General features: G+C 45.6%; 1 protein-coding gene across 1 annotated transcript in view; it reads left to right on the plus strand.

Moving 5' to 3' along the window:
• LOC106605814 (integrin alpha-10) overlaps positions 1-17,483 on the plus strand; it is a 46,736-nt gene that overhangs the window by 20,309 nt on the left and 8,944 nt on the right. Inside the window, exons 8-14 of the mRNA XM_045718883.1 lie at positions 8,290-8,440; positions 13,568-13,733; positions 14,796-14,869; positions 14,983-15,127; positions 16,208-16,356; positions 16,576-16,719; positions 16,979-17,185. Coding sequence (XP_045574839.1) covers positions 8,290-8,440; positions 13,568-13,733; positions 14,796-14,869; positions 14,983-15,127; positions 16,208-16,356; positions 16,576-16,719; positions 16,979-17,185 — 1,036 coding nt within the window. The remainder of the gene's footprint in view (positions 1-8,289; positions 8,441-13,567; positions 13,734-14,795; positions 14,870-14,982; positions 15,128-16,207; positions 16,357-16,575; positions 16,720-16,978; positions 17,186-17,483) is intronic.

Genomic DNA, 17,483 nt, shown 5'->3' on the forward strand with positions numbered 1-17,483 from the left:
GTGTGGTGTTCAATGTAGGCCTACATTCCATGAGACTTTTGAAAAAACATGCAGGGCTTGACATTAACCTGTTTATCCACTTGTCCTTCAGACGAGGAGGTGACTGAAAATGTTGTTGTGTTGTTTTATGCAAGAAACCACTTTACAAAATAAAATGCATTATTATTCCCACACCATTATTACAGAGAATCAGACAAATTATGCTACCCTCTGCCTATTGGCTACTTTGCTTATTCAAGCCTATTTAAAAATACACAGATTTTCAAAGATGTCTAGAAATGCACACGTTTTGTGCTCTTGTAGGAAGCAACCACTCCCCTATTGCTGACTACAGATTCTATATAACTGGGCTAATAACTCACTAACTAGCGAAGGATATGAACAAATGTAGAAATGTGCACACGTTGCTACATGTAGCTCTCACTTTGATCTCAAAACAAGAACATCTATTGACGACTGCTCACGCTGTACAAACAGTCCAGATCAAAGTAAATGGCACAGACCCATATATGTGATAAGGCAATTTATATGCTTAAAGGTAATGATTAAAGAATTCCACCCTGAAACGTAACTATTAGTGATGTCACGATTGTGTGTAGGAACGGACCAAGGCGCAGCGTGAATATCGTTCCACATATTTTATTATAATGTGAAACTATGCAAGACATACAATAAACAATAAACAAAACAACACACCGTGACGACAGAGGTGCAACATGCACTAACTCAAAATAATCTCCCACAAACAAAGGTGGGAAAAACATCTACTTAAATATGATCCCCAATTAGAGACAACGATGACCAGCTGTCTCTAATTGGGGATCATCCAAAAAAACCAACATAGAAAAACAGAAACTAGAACCAAACAACATAGAAAAATAAAACTAGAATTAAACCCCCCCAGTCACGCCCTGACCTACTCTACCATAGAAAATAAGTGCTCTCGATGGTCAAGACGTGACAGATTATTAGTTTATGTAGCATGTATAATGAACGTAAAGTACTAAATGTAAGTCCAATAAGGTTCGGTAGAGATATGTGAGGGAGAGAAATGTGTGTGTGTGTGTGTGTGTGTGTGTGTGTGTGTGTGTGTGTGTGTGTGTGTGTGTGTGTGTGTGTGTGTGTGTGTGTGTGTGTGTGTGTGTGTGTGTGTGTGTGACTAAAAAGATACCGAGAACAATTAAACTGTGTATGACTTGACCTGGCTAGAACTCTGAGAAACTTACGATAGGACAGGGAGTCCTTTCAAGGTTCCTCTAATCTCGGGGGGATGGAACTGCCAGTTTGGTAATGATGAACAGTGGTGAGAACCATGGGGAAGGATACATTCTACCTACTGTTTGTGTGTATGTATGTGCGTAAGTAGGGAGTGAGTTTTAAAATGGCATGTCTTTGTATTGTGGACTTTAGAACGTTCTCGTGAATAAACTGTACGAACTTTTGCATAAGCTGAGTCTTTGCCTAATTATTATTAAACCCAGGGTCTTACAAACCTCGGGAATTAGTCAAAGCTTTAATAATTGTTAGTTATTATCATTGGGATTGAAAATTCTCGTGACAATATGGCAATGGTCTATTTGCATATAGGCCTACTGCAGCTCTGATTGGTTATAGTGCACCGGTCTGTGTAGAGTATGGGCCTGAGTCGTGCCTGTCAATGCAATAGAATCCTACTCCGATGCATTCTGAATACAACAACATCTCTTGCATAGTTCGTTTTGTTTTGGTATGTTGCATTGAAAGTGGCTAATATTGCGTTGATTCGAACACAATTTCCACAGTAAAGGGAAACGTTGATAGTGTTAACTAACGAAAACTCTAGAAAGTTGATTGAAGTCCAATCTCGTGCTTCTCTGCGTGCGCTGATATTTATTCTGCACGGCAGTCCAGGGGGAGCTGCGCACCCGCGCTGCACGCAGTTTAGAGGGGACATTGGTATTAACCCTTGTTTATGAGTGTTGGGTCGAAACGGTCATAGAACATGTCTGTCTGTCTGTCTGTCTGTCTGTCTGTCTGTCTGTCTGTCTGTCTGTCTGTCTGTCTGTCTGTCTGTCTGTCTGTCTGTCTGTCTGTCTGTCTGTCTGTCTGTCTGTCTGTCTGTCTGTGCTGTTTTGTTTCTTGGACTTCTAGTACGAATCAAACACACACAGATGAAAAGATACCAGAGCTGGCATTGGTAGGAAGACTGACGGGGTTGGTTGTTGCTTGGTCAGCAGAGCTGCAGGTGTGGCCACTGTAGTACAGCCTGGTTAACTCCTACAGCCACTGCAGCTGTACAAACACACACACGCACACACACTCTGGAGGAGTGTGAGAAGAGAAACATCACCGGATACGCCATCGCAGAGTACACATACAGACGCACACACACACACACACACACACACACACACACACACACACACACACACACACACACACACACACACACACACACACACACACACTCTGAGGACAGACGCTGGGAGACAAGAAGAAAGTACAGGGAGTGAAGATTTCATGGACAAACGGACATGAAACAAAACAAGGACAGCGTCTGGACAAGGGGAGCAAAACAACATTAATGCAGACACGGGGAAGAAACTGAGGAAGTGACAGATATAGGGGAGGGTCCAGGTGAGTCCCATGAGGCGCGTAACGATGGTGACAGGTGTGCGTAATGATGGGCCGCCTGGCGCCCTCGAGCGCTAAAGAGGCGTGACACACACACACACACACACACACACACACACACACACACACACACACACACACACACACACACACACAGGAAGCAGTATAAGACACAGAGGCTAAATGAGTGATATAGAGTAAAGCAGTCTTTTTAAAGGGTATCAGCTACTGCCTCTCACTGTGTCATACACATTTTACCCTGTCATACCCTGTTTTACCCTGTCATGGCCACACACACACACACACACACACACACATGCTGTGTCATGACCACACACACACACACGTTGTGTCATGACCACACTCCAGACTATAAAAGTGTAAGTACAACCAGACCTCCCAATTAACACCACTCTCTCATCTAGCTCCTCCCCCTCCTTTCTCTTCCCTTCATCTCTTTCTCTCATTCTCTCTTCTCCCCTTCCACATTCTGTTCTTCACATATGTCCCTCTCTTTCTCTCATTTCTCCCCCTCCTTCACTTTCTCTTTTCCCCCTGTATTTCACACAGTCTCTCAGCCACATCAGAGCTGGGCTCTTACCCACCTCTTTTTACTAGTGGATTTCACACTATTCTTTTATTTATTACTTTCTCTGTGTCTCTTTCTCGCAGTATGTTCCATAGGCCCTGGTCTCTCTGCTCTCTTTAATTGGTCAAGTGACTCTGCTGCACAGTAATTGCTGGTTTATTCCTGGTTTATTCGTGTTTGTAATAAACTGTTTTTAAAAGTGTTTTTCTCTCTTGCTCCACTAGTGTTCTAGAACGTTTATCTTCAGTCATCTCTCCTCTTCACAACCTCTCCTTATGTTACTTTTCCTTCCCTCTCTTTTTCCTTTCTTCTACTACATCCTCCTTTCCTCCATCTATCCTCTTGTGCGTTCTTCTCTATCTCCTCCCTCTCTTCTCCTCTCTCCCCTCTCCTCTCTCTCTCCTCCCTCTTTTCTCATCTCTCTCTCCTCCCTCTCTTCTCCTCTCCCCTCTCATCTCTCTCTCCTCCCTCTCTTCTCATCTCTCTCTCCTCCCTCTCTTCTCCTCTCCCCTCTCATCTCTCTCTCCTCCCTCTCTTCTCATCTCTCTCCTCCCTCTCTTATCCCTCTCCTCCCTCTCTTCTCCTCTCTCATCTCCACCCTTTTTCTCTCTCCCTCTCCTCTCCTCTCTCTCTCCTCCCTCTCTCCTCTCGTCTCTGGCTGGCTGTATAATTAGCAGGCTGTGCAGGGGAAACGTTTTTTTTAACCAGACCGTTTCTTGCGGGTTCACCACATACTTTATATTTAGCTTGGGCCAGAGTTACGCCTGAAAATGACTGAGTTCACTAACACTGGCTGCACTAGCATTGTGTGTGTGTGTGTGTGTGTGTGTGTGTGTGTGTGTGTGTGTGTGTGTGTGTGTGTGTGTGTGTGTGTGTGTGTGTGTGTGTGTGTGTGTGTGTGTGTGTGTGTGTGTGTGTGTGTGTGTGTGTGTGTGTGTGTGTGTGTGTGTGTGTGTGTGTGTGCTAGCAGACTCTACCCACTAAGTGTCCAGTGGTCAAAACAGGTCACCACCAGACAAACAGGGTGTGGTTATATGTGTGTGTGTGTGTATATGTGTTGTCGCTGCACATCCATTCGTGTTTAGGTTAGATTGTGTGTCATGGTAACACCAGTGATGTGGTAGAGCTGTACTTTAAAAGGAAATTACCAACTGTATTTAATGACTAAACTGGCTGACTGACTCTGACTGACTGTCTGACTGTCTGATTGACTGACTGACTGACTGACTGCCTGTCGGACTGACTGTCTGACTGACTGTCGGACTACCTGTCTGACTGATTATCGGACTGCCTATCTGACTGACTGTCTGACTGTTTGACTGCCTGTCGGACTTTCTGTCTGACTGACTGACTGTCTGTCTGACTCATATATGGTCAAGTCTGGCCTGATTACGCCTATGGTTATTTGTCATTTTAGGGGAATTTTCAGGGTCTGTGTCACTATCCGTATCGCACCCAATCTGTTTCATAAACAGTTCTTGGAAGCGATCACACACACACACGTCTTTGTCACTCTTCCTCTCACACCCAATTTCTGTTTTTCCCAACTGTGTTATTTAACTCTGAGGAGCACTACATGATATATTATCTTCTTCTAGCAGCTGTTCATTTTAGTTGTAGGGAAACTCTGTGTATACTAACAACTCTACCCTAATCTTACCTCTCTCTCTTTCTCTCCTCTATCCTCCCTCTCCCTCTCTCTTTTTCTTCTCTACCTTTCTGTCTTCCTTTTGTACCCACATTCCTTTGCTCCTCTCTTTCTCTGTTCTGTCTTTCCTGCTCACTCACTTGTTCTCTCATCTTATCACGTTTCAAGGTATTACCCAGGTGCAGACAGTGTTGAAGAAACAAAAGTTTATTCTTTCAACAGGGGCAGGCAAACGACAGGTCAAGGCAGGCAGGGGTCAATAATCCAGAGAGGGTGTAAGGGCGGGCTCATGGTCAGGTCAGGCAGGAAAGGTCGAAACCGGGAAACTAGAAAACAGGGGCTATAGCAAAGACAGGAGCAAGGGAAAACGCTGGTAGGTTTAAACAAACAAAACGAACTGGCACAGACAGACAGAAAACACAGGTATAAGTACCCAGGGGATAATGGGAAAGATGGGCGACATCTGGAGGGGGTGGAGACAAGCACAAAGACAGGTGAAACAGATCAGGGCGTGACACATACCTCTTTTTCTCTTTCTCTTCCCTCTCCTCTCCTTCTCCCACATTTCTCTCCCCTCTCTCTTTCTTCCTCCTCTCTCCCGCTCTCTCTGTAGTAGTCGAGGTCTGTGAAGCGCTTTACGTAGGGTGGACGATGAGTCAAATCAAATCAACGTCTCTTTGTCATGTGCGCCGAATACAACAGGTGTAGACCTTACAGTGAAATGCTTAATTACAAGCCCTAACCAACAGTGCAATTTTTAAGTACAAAATAGGTATTAGGTAAACAATAGATAAGTAAAGAAATACAAAATAAAAATAAAACAGTAAAATGTTAGTGAAAATAACAGTAGCGAGGCTATTTACAGGTGGTACCGGTACAGAATCAATGTGTGGGGGCACCGGTTAGTTGGGCTAATTGAGGTAATATGTACGTGAATGTATAGTTAAAGTGACTATGCATAGATAATAAACAGAGAGTAGTAACAGCATGGGGGGGACAATGCAAATATTCCGGGTAGCCATTTGATTACCTGTTCAGGAGTCTTATGGCTTGGGGGTAAAAGCTGTTGAGAAGCCTTTTGGTCCTATACTTGGTGCTCCGGTACCGCTTGCCAAGTGGTAGTAGAGAGAACAATCTATGACTGGGGTGGCTGGGGTCTTTGACAATTTTTAGGGCCTTCCTTTGACACCGCCTGGTATATAGGTCCTGGATGGCAGGAAGCTTGGCCCCAATGATGTACTGGACCATACGTACTACCCTCTGTACACTACCCACTTGAAGCTCTCCACCTGGTCCACTTTCTTATCCATATCTTTTTGAAACTGCATTGTTGGTTTGGGGCTCGTAAGTAAGCATTTTACTGTAAGGTCTACACCTGTTGTATTTGGCGCATGTGACTAATAAAATGTGATTTGATTTTGATTTACAGCCCCGTCGATGAGAATGGGGGCGTGCTCTATCCTCCTTTTCCTGTAGTCCACAATCATCTCCTTTGTCTTGATTACGTTGAGAGATAGGTTGTTATTCTGGCACCACCCGGCCAGGTCTCTGACCTCCTCCCTATCGGCTGTCTCGTCATTGTCGGTGATCAGGCCTACCACTGTTGTGTCGTCTGCAAACTGAATGATGGTGTTGGAGTTGTGCCTAGCCATGCAGTCGTGGGTGAACAGGGAGTACAGGAGGGGACTGAGCACGCACCACTGAGGCTCCCCTGTGTTGAGGATCAGCGTGGCAGATGTGTTGCTACCTACCCTCACCACCTGGGGGCGGCCCGTCAGGAAGTCCAGGATCCAGTTGCAGAGGGAGGTGTTTAGTCCCAGGGTCCTTAGCTTAGTGATGAGCTTTGAGGGCACTATGGTGTTGAACGCTGAGCTGTAGTCGATGAATAGCATTCTCACGTATGTGTTCCTTTTGTCCAGGTGGGATAGGGCAGTGTGGAGTGCAATAGAGATTGCATCATCTGTAGATCTGTTTGAGCGGTATGCAAATTGAAGTGGGTCTAGGGTTTCTGGGATAATGGTGTTAATGTAAGACATTACCAGCCTTTCAAAGCACTTCATGGCTACAGACGTGAGTGCTACGGGTCTCTAGTCATTTAGGCAGGTTACCTTAGTGCTCTTGGGCACAGAGACTATGGTGATCTGCTTGAAGCATGTTGGTATTACAGACTCAATCAGGGACATGTTGAAAATGTCAGTGAGACACCTGCCAGTTGGTTAGCACATTCCCGGAGCACACTTCCTGGTAATCCGTCTGGCCCAGCGGCCTTGTGAATGTTGACCTGTTTAAAGGTCTTACTCACGTCGGCTACCGAGAGAGTGATCACACAGTCATCCGGAACAGCTGATGCTCTCATGCATGCCTCAGTGTTGCTTGCCTCGAGGCGAGCATTTTAGTGATTTAGCTCGTCTGGTAGGCTCGTGTCACTGGGCAGCTCGCGGCTGTGCTTCCGTTTGTAGTCTGTAATAGTTTGCAGGCCCTGCCACATCCGACGAGCGTCGATTCAATCGATTCAATCTTAGTCCTGTATTCTCACTTTGCTTTTTTGATGGTTCGTCTGAGGGTATAGCAGGATTTCTTATAAGCTTCCGGGTTAGAGTCCCGCACCTTGGTGGCGGCAGCTCTAACTTTTAGCTCAGTGTGAATGTTGCCTGTAATCCATGGCTTCTGGTTGGGGTATGTACGTACAGTCACTGTGGGGACGACGTCCTCGATGTACTTATTGATAAAGCCAGTGACTGATGTTGTGTGCTCCTCAAGGCCATCGGAAGAATCCCAGAACATATTCCAGTCTGTGCTAGCAAAACAGTCCTGTAGTTTAGCATCTGCTTCATCTGACCACTTTTTTATAGACAGAGTCACTGATGCTTCCAGCTTTCATTTTTGCCTGTAAGCAGGAATCAGGAGGATAGAATTATGGTCAGATTTGCCAAATGAAGGGCTTTGTACGTGTCTCTGTGTGTGGAGTAAAGGTGATCTAGAATTTATTTCCCTCTGTTGGCGCATTTAACATGCTGATAGAAATTAGGTAAAACAGATTTAAGTTTCTCTGCATTAAAGTCCCCGGCCACTAGGAACGCCGCCTCTGGGTGAGCGGTTCCCTGTTTGCTTATTTCCTTATACATCTGACTGAATGAGGTCTTAGTGCCAGCATCCGTCTGTGGTGGTAGATAAACAGCCATGAAAAAAATAGATGAAAACTCTCTTGGCAAATAGTGTGGTCTACAGCTTGTCATGAGATACTCTACATCAGGCAATAGTGTTTCAGATCCAACTCTAGAACAATATTTGTGTTTTATTGTGGTTTGGTTCAGGGCAACGGAAAGAGAATGTACATGTAAGCAGTTTGGGTCTTGAACCAGTATGTGCTGTTTTAACATGCTGACAACAGCACTATGATATTTACCTAATAAAGTTCTTTATATCTGTCTTTCTCCAGTACGGAGGCATTCAGCCCTGAGCGGGGGGCGAGGGAGGGGGCCACCAAGGTCATGATCGTGGTGACGGACGGAGAGTCACATGATGGGGAGGAGCTACCGGACGCTCTGGAGGAGTGTGAGAAGAGAAACATCACCAGATATGCCATCGCTGTGAGTACACACACACACACAGACGCGCACACACACACACAGAGACGCACACACACACACACACACACAGAGACGCATGCACGCACACGCACACTGTTTCATAGAGCACATGAATGCAGCATGCCTGCTACCCCACAAACCCGCTAACCAACAGTCTCACCAACCAACCCCACTCCTGAAATAGCTGTATTGAAACAGCTTTTCCACCATACCACCTCACATACCCTGCATAACGTGAGAGCTAGCCATCCTGCCCATTCAGCCTCAAACTGGCCTGAAATAATGCCTGTGGTCACTAACTGAACCCCTCTGGCTCCTTAAAATAACCCAGTGGGTAACAACAGCTATGTCTTCCTGCCCCACCCCAACCCCCCTAACACACACACGTACACACACCATCAATGTCTCGAGTGATGTGGTTTTGGTGGTGTGGTAGAACAGACTCCAGTGGCTGGGTAGTCTGAGACTCCTCCCCAGCCCACAATATAAACACTGGGACCATAGGATCCACAATATAAACACTGGGACCTGCAGTGCCACTGTCACCAGAGGAACCACAATATAAACACTGGGACCTGCAGAGCCACTGTCACCAGAGGAACCACAATTTAAACACTGGGACCTGCAGTGCCACTGTCACCAGAGGATCCACAATATAAACACTGGGACCTGCAGTGCCACTGTCACCAGAGGAACCACAATATAAACACTGGGACCTGCAGAGCCACTGTCACCAGAGGAACCACAATTTAAACACTGGGACCTGCAGTGCCACTGTCACCAGAGGAACCACAATTTAAACACGGGGACCTGCAGAGCCACTGTCACCAGAGGAACCACAATATAAACACGGGGACCTGCAGAACCACTGTCACCAGAGGAACCACAATATAAACACTGGGACCTGCAGAACCACTGTCACCAGAGGAACCACAATATAAACACTGGGACCTGCAGAGCCACTGTCACCAGAGGAACCACAATTTAAACACTGGGACCTGCAGAGCCACTGTCACCAGAGGAACCACAATATAAACACTGGGACCAGAGGATCCACAATATAAACACTGGGACACTTGAGTGGTTTGTTTGATCTGGCATAACTGGACAGGGGAAAGCAAGGGTTCTTGCGTTTTCATTTTCACCCATTAAAGCCTGTTCCATTAATGATAATGACTCATTTTCTAACAAGACTGAAGAGTCTAGATCCTTGTGGGGTTAAGTAGTGTTTTGCGTTGTAGGTAGCCAGACACAGATATTTATGAAGTGGTCAGATCACCTTATACTGTAGCCTATACAGACAACATGTGAAGGAGAGAGACGGGGGGACTGAGAGAGGGAAAGAGGGGGGACTGAGAGAGGGAAAGACGGGAGACTGAGAGAGAGAGAAATGGGGTGACTGAGAGAGAGAGAAACGGGGGGACTGAGAGAGGGAAAGACGGGGTACTGCGAAAGAGAGAGAGAGACGGGGGACAGAGAGAGAGACGGGGGGACTGAGAGAGAGAGAAACGGGGGGACTGAGAGAGAGAGAAACAGGGGGACTGAGAGAGAGAGAGAAATGGGGGGACTGAGAGAGAGAGAGAGAGACGGGGGGACTGAGAGAGAGAGAAACGGGGGGACTGAGAGAGAGACGGGGGGACTGAGAGAGAGACGGGGGGACTGAGAGAGAGAGAGAAACGGGGGGACTGAGAGAGAGAGAGAAACGGGGGGACTGAGAGAGAGAGAGAAACGGGGGGACTGAGAGAGGGAGAGAGAGAGAGAGACGGGGGGACTGAGAGAGAGAGAGAGAGAGAGAGAGAGAGAGAGAGAGATGGGCCTACAGCAGCACCTAGATCTTCTGCACAGATTCTGTCAGACCTGGGCCCTGACAGTACATCTTAGTAAGACAAAAAATAATGGTGTTCTAAAAAAGGTCCAGTTGCCAGGACCACGAATGCAAATTCCATCTAGACACCGTTGCCCTAGAGCACACAAAAAACTATACATACCTCAGCCTAAACACCAGCGCCACAGGTAACTTCCACAAAGCTGTGAACGATCTGAGAGACAAGGCAAGAAGGGCCTTCTATGTCATCAAAAGGAACATAAAATGTAACATACTAATTAGGATCTGGCAAAAAATACTTAAATCAGTTATAGGACCCATTGCCCTTTATGGTTGTGAGGTCTGGGGTCCGCTCACCAACCAAGAATTCACAAAATGGGACAAACACCAAATTGAGACTCTGCATGCAGAATTCTGCAAAAATATATTTTGTGTACAACATAAAACACCAAATAATGCATGCAGAGCAGAATTAGGCCGGTAACCGATAATTATCAAAATCCAGAAAAGAGCCGTTAAATTCTACAACCACCTAAAAGGAAGCGATTCCCAAACCTTCGTTAACAAAGCCATCACCTACAGAGAAATGAACCTGGAGAAGAGTCCACTAAGCAAGCTGGTCCTGGGGCTCTGTTCACAAATACAAACAGACCCCACAGAGCCCCAGGACAGCAACACAATTAGACCGAACCAAATCATGAGAAAACAAAACAATTATTACTTGCCACATTGGAAAGAATTAACAAAAAAACAGAGCAAACTAGAATGCTATTTGGTCCTAAACAGAGAGTACACAGTGGCAGAATACCTGACCACAGTGACTGACCTAGACCTAAGGAAAGCTTTGACTATGTCCAGACTCAGTGAGCATAGCATTTAGACAAACTCCCATATATGTTTGGTGAAATAGCACAGTGTGCAATCACAGCAGCAAGATTTTTGACCTGTTGCCACAAAAAAAGGGCAACCAGTGAAGAACAAACACCATTGTAAATACAACCAATATTTATGTTTATTTTCCCTGTAAACATGTTTCCCGCCAATAAAACCCCTTAAATTGAATTGAAGTGAGAGAGAGAGAGAGAGAATCTCCAGGGAGTCTTGGTGCTGAAACGTGGTTTCACTGTGACGGCTGCAATGTTTTGATGTTGTTGCTCTCTGTCCTGCTGCCAGTGTGTGTAGGACAGAAAACAGCCCTTTGGGGAGAGCAGAGCAACAAGCTCTCTAAAATAACAGCCTGTCGTGTTTTATACATCAGCCTGCCTGCCGACACAGAATTTACAGTCAACAAGGGGAGGGGTTAAAGGGTGTGTGTTTGTCTGTTTGCGAGTTTGTTTGTGTGCATGTGCCTGTGCATGTGTGTGTATATATGTGCAGTAGCTATACTGTATATTTTGAATACTTAACAAGCTACCTCCCGCTGTCTGTATTTCTGTCCTCTCGCTCCGTTCGTGACTCTGAGGACAAACCAGCAGCAGCTGGCAAGACCAACGGAATTTCTCTGCTTCATGTATTCATTTATAGTATAGGATTCCTTCACATTAAACCCTCCCTCCCTTCCTCCGTCTCTCCCTTCCTCCTTCCCTCTCTCCTTCCCTCCATCCCTCCCTCCCTTCTTCCATCCCTCCATCCGTCCCTCCCTCCCTCCCTCCTCCTTCCCTCCCTCCCTCTGTCCCCTTTGAAAACAGAGAATTTCCTTAGTTAAGTTGGCAGCCAGTGACAGGGAAGGATTGTTGGGATTGGGTTTCTGGGGAGGAATGTGCTCCTTACTGCAGTGTTTAGGTTATTCTGTATTACAGATTACTAACTGTAGCTGTTACTATAGCCTCCTCACACTAGAGAGCCCTACCACACCAGTCATCTCTCTCCCCCCTGTCTGGACCAATTCTTTCATTTCACGGTTTGCTAGAGCAGTATTTCCCAAACATTTTAGCTGACTCCATTTTTAGAAACTTCCTTAGTTAGAACCCTATGGACAGTATCTGTTTTAAGACACCCCCTTAGTTAGAACCCTACGGACAGTATCTGTTTTAAGACACCCCCTTAGTTAGAACCCTATGGACAGTATCTGTTTTAAGACACCCCCTTAGTTAGAACCCTATGGACAGTATCTGTTTTAAGACACCCCCTTAGTTAGAACCCTACGGACAGTATCTGTTTTAAGACACCCCCTTAGTTAGAACCCTACGGACAGTATCTGTTTTAAGACACCCCCTTAGTTAGAACCCTACGGACAGTATCTGTTTTAAGACACCCCCTTAGTTAGAACCCTACGGACAGTATCTGTTTTAAGATACCCCCTTAGTTAGAACCCTACGGACAGTATCTGTTTTAAGACACCCCCTTAGTTAGAACCCTACGGACAGTATCTGTTTTAAGACACCCCCTTAGTTAGAATCCTACGTACATTATCTGTTGTTTTTCTCTTTTAAGGGCTTACACTCTGCACATCTGGCTGTCTCTCTGTGGTTGTCCTTGATTCAGGTTATGTCCTCTACTGTACTGTATGGGGTTGGTGTTGGCAGCTCTCTCTCTGTCCTCTCAGATTGTCCTGACTCAGTAATAGCTCTCCCTCTATATAAATGTTCTCTGTCCCTGTGAAACATGGAGGAGTTATTGGCGGAAGACGTAGAGAAATGTCTGTTAATGTTATCTCTCGCTCTACCTTTCACTTTTTCTGTTCCTTACATTTAACCCCTTCTTTCTCTCCCTTTTGTATTTCTACCCTTCCCTTTACCCCTCTTCTTTCTCTCTTCCCCCTCTCTCTTCCTCTCTCTTTCCCTTTCTCCCTCCCCCTTATCTCTCCCCCCTCTCTTTCCTCATCCCTTTCTCTCTCCCTCCCCTTTATCTCCCCCCTCTCTTTCCTCATCCATTTCTCTCTTCCTCCCCTTTATCTCTCCCCCTCTTTCCTCATCCCTTTCTCTCTCCCTCCCCTTTATCTCTCCCCCCTCTCTTTCCTCATCCCTTTCTCTCTTCCTCCCCTTTATCTCTCCCCCCTCTCTTTTCTCATCCCTTTCTCTCTCCCTCCCCCTTTATCTCTCTCCCCTCTCTTTCCTCATCCCTTTCTCTTTTCTCATCCCTTTCTCTCTCCCTCCCCCTTTATCTCTCTCCCCTCTCTTTCCTCATCCCTTTCTCTCCCTCCCCCTTTCTCTCCCCCTCTTTCCTCATCCCTTTCTCTCTCCCTCCCCTTTATCTCTCCCCCTCTCTTTCCTCATCCATTTCTCTCTCCCTCCCCCTTTATCTCTCCCCCCTCTCTTTTCTCATCCCTTTCTCTTTTCTCATCCCTTTCTCTCTCCCTCCAGGTATTGGGTCACTACATCCGCAGGCAGCAGGACCCAGAGACATTTATCAGTGAGATCAAGTACATCGCCAGCGACCCTGACGACAAATACTTCTTCAACGTGACTGATGAGGCGGCGCTCAACGACATCGTAGATGCACTAGGAGACCGCATCTTCACTCTAGAGGGTGAGACGGAGAGAGGGAGAGTAAGGGGGAGGAGAGGAGAGGTGGGAGGGAGGGAGGGAGGGAGGGAGGGAGGGAGGGAGGGAGGGAGGGAGGGAGGGAGGGAGGGAGGGAGGAGGGAGGGAGGGAGGGAGGGAGGGAGGGAGGGAGGTGAAAGTGCGGGAAAGAGAAAGGAGGGGAAAGGGTGTCTGTGTTCTGGAGACAGGGAGGGACTGCTTTCTTATTTAGCCAGGGAGAAAGTTAGTAGAGAGAGGGATGTTACTCTCTTTCAATTGAGAAAGAGGCAAAAAAGTGGGAACAGTGCCACATTTAATCCTAGATGGAATGAAAGAGGAAGGGATGGATAGATGCCACTACCTTGAAAAGGAAAGAAGGGCGGGAGCAGCTATCACAACACTTACAGGAACAAGGGAGGAAGACTGAGAAATGATGCCACCCTGAAGTCTGTAGGGAGCAAGGGAGGAAGGGAGAGGAGGAAATGAGAGGAGGATGAGGGATGTAGATTCTGTATACCACCTGGGTTCTTGAGTGAGGAGGGAGAAAGAGGGCACTAACCTGTGGCATCTAGATAGTGGCAGATAGGGGAGGGGAAGGAAGAGAGGGAATTTATGGAGAAAATGTGAAAGGGGGATAAAAATAAAAAAGAACAGTATTTGAATTGAGAGTGAGTGTTCATATGTCATAGTGGGCAGCACAGGATGCCACATCTAGTCCCATCACGGTATTCATGTGTCAGCCACCTGGCACTGGCAGAACAAACATTAATCAAACATTCAACTAAACTTCCTTTGAGAGTTAGGGTTAGGGTAACCCTGTTCCGCTTTCACCTCAGCAGAGGTCCCATTAGCCCCTCACTCAGTCACTGAACACCCACACCACACAGATATGTGGTTGGGCACAGAAACATGAGAGGGTGAGACTCATGGCTTTAATAAAATGAAATAACATGAAATAATAGCTTGGAGACAAAGAGATCTGCTCAACTAGATTTTTGTGTTGGATACTACTGAAAATGTGCTAGAAAGGTTTGTTAAACGTTGTTTTGATGTTTCTGTTTCATCACAGGGACGCTGGGGTACAACGAGAGCTCCTTCAAGTTTGAGATGTCCCAGATCGGCTTCTCCACACACGTTCTCGATGTGAGTCCACCATGTGTGTGTGTGTGCGTGTCATGTCATTGACTTGAATTTCTGATCTTTCATTGTACTGTATGTTTATCCCCCCTCCCCCCTCTCCCATGCGTGTGTTCCAGGATGGGATCCTGTTTGGGATGGTGGGGGCGTATGACTGGGATGGAGGGGTGCTGAAGGAGGGCGCTGAGGGCCGCATCATGCCCACCAGAGAGGCCTTTGAGTCTGAGTTCCCCCAGGAGCTCAAGAACCACGCTGCCTATCTGGGTGACTTAACTTACTTACGTTACGCTATGTACACTTTACATTACACCGTTTTACACATAATACTACTAAACTTATCACTGTTTTACACATAATACTACTAAACTTATCACTGTTTTACACATAATACTACTAAACATATCACTGTTTTACACGTAATAGTACTAAACGTATCACTGTTTTACACATAATACTACTAAACTTATCACTGTTTTACACATAATACTACTAAACATATCACTGTTTTACACGTAATACTACTAAACTTATCACTGTTTTACACATAATACTACTAAACTTATCACTGTTTTACACATAATACTACTAAACATATCACTGTTTTACACGTAATAGTACTAAACGTATCACTGTTTTACACGTAATACTACTAAACGTATCACTGTTTTACACGTAATAGTACTAAACGTATCACTGTTTTACACGTAATAGTACTAAACGTATCACTTTTTACACATAATAACTACTAAACTTATCACTGTTTTTACACATAATACTACTAAACATATCATTGTTTTACACGTAATAGTACTAAACGTATCACTGTTTTACACATAATACTACTAAACGTATCACTGTTTTACACATAATACTACTAAACGTATCACTGTTTTACACATAATAGTACTAAACGTATCACTGTTTTACACGTAATACTACTAAACGTATCACTGTTTTACACGTAATAGTACTAAACGTATCACTTTTTACACATAATACTACTAAACGTATCACTGTTTTACACGTAATAGTACTAAACGTATCACTTTTTACACATAATACTACTAAACGTATCACTGTTTTACACATAATACTACTAAACGTATCACTGTTTTACACATAATAGTACTAAACGTATCACTGTTTTACACATAATAGTACTAAACGTATCACTGTTTTACACGTAATACTACTAAACATATCACGGATTTACACAATCATTTTTGTTTCCATACCTAATGTGTCTCCAGGAATCTGTATGACCTGTGAGATATTTGAATCCTATGCAAATATTATGTAATTTGTGGATCTAATTAAAGTATTTGTGTGTGTGTGTGTGTTTAGGCTACACAGTGTCGTCAGTGATCGTGGGAGACTGGAGGAGGCTGTATGTGGCTGGAGCTCCCAGGTTCAAACACAAAGGAAAGGTCATTCTGTTTGAACTGAGCAACAATGGAGATGTCAACATTGCACAGGCCCTCAATGGAGAACAGGTAATGTGTGTGTGTGTGTGTGTGTGTGTGTGTGTGTGTGTGTGTGTGTGTGTGTGTGTGTGTGTGTGTGTGTGTGTGTGTGTGTGCCTCATTGGATGTATCTATCAATCAAACTCTCACTCACCCCCCTCTCCCCTTCTCCTCACCGCCACCATACCCCTCTCTCTCTCTCTCTCTCTCTCTTTCTCTCTCTCTCTTTCTCTCTCTCACTCTCTGTAGATTGGGTCGTACTATGGCAGTGAGGTGTGTGGGTTGGACGTGGACCAGGATGGCATTACTGATGTTCTGCTGGTGGCAGCACCCATGTACCTGGGCCCTGGCAACAAGGAGGCAGGCAGAGTCTACATCTACTCCCTCAGTGGGGTGAGACAGGGGGGAGTAGTGGGGGAGGACTGGGCTGGTGTCAGGAAGAGGGGGAGTTGGGTGAGAGATGGGTGAAGGGGGGAGATAGAGTTAAGGGAGGGGAAAGGGGTTGAGGATATTAACGTATAAGAAGAGGAATGTCTGGGAGCTGCTGACTCTGTCTCTCTCTCTCTCTACTCTGCCTGTCTTTCTCTCTCTCCATTTCTTTCTCTCTCTCTCTCTTTTTCTCTCTCTCTCTCTCTCTCTCTCTCTCTCTCAGGAGGAGGTGTTTGTGTCTAACGGTACTCTGAAGGCAGAGGATAGGTCCCAGGATGCTAGGTTTGGCTACGCCCTGGCCTCCGCCCCAGACCTCAACCATGACGGGTACACTGACCTGCTGGTGGGGGCACCCCTAGAGGACGGACACAATGGGGCCATATACGTCTACCACGGCCAGGGCATACACATTATCCACAACTACAAACAGGTAGACATACACATTATCCACAACTACAAACAGGTAGACATACACATTATCCACAACTACAAACAGGTAGACATACACATTATCCACAACTACAAACAGGTAGACATACACATTATCCACAACTACAAACAGGTAGACATACACATTATCCACAACTACAAACAGGTAGACATACACATTATCCACAACTACAAACAGGTAGACATACACATTATCCACAACTACAAACAGGTAGACATACACATTATCCACAACTACAAACAGGTAGACATACACATTATCCACAACTACAAACAGG

The sequence above is a fragment of the Salmo salar genome, chromosome ssa05 (genome assembly GCF_905237065.1).
Source record: "Salmo salar chromosome ssa05, Ssal_v3.1, whole genome shotgun sequence".
In the NCBI taxonomy this organism is placed as follows: Eukaryota; Metazoa; Chordata; class Actinopteri; order Salmoniformes; family Salmonidae; genus Salmo; species Salmo salar.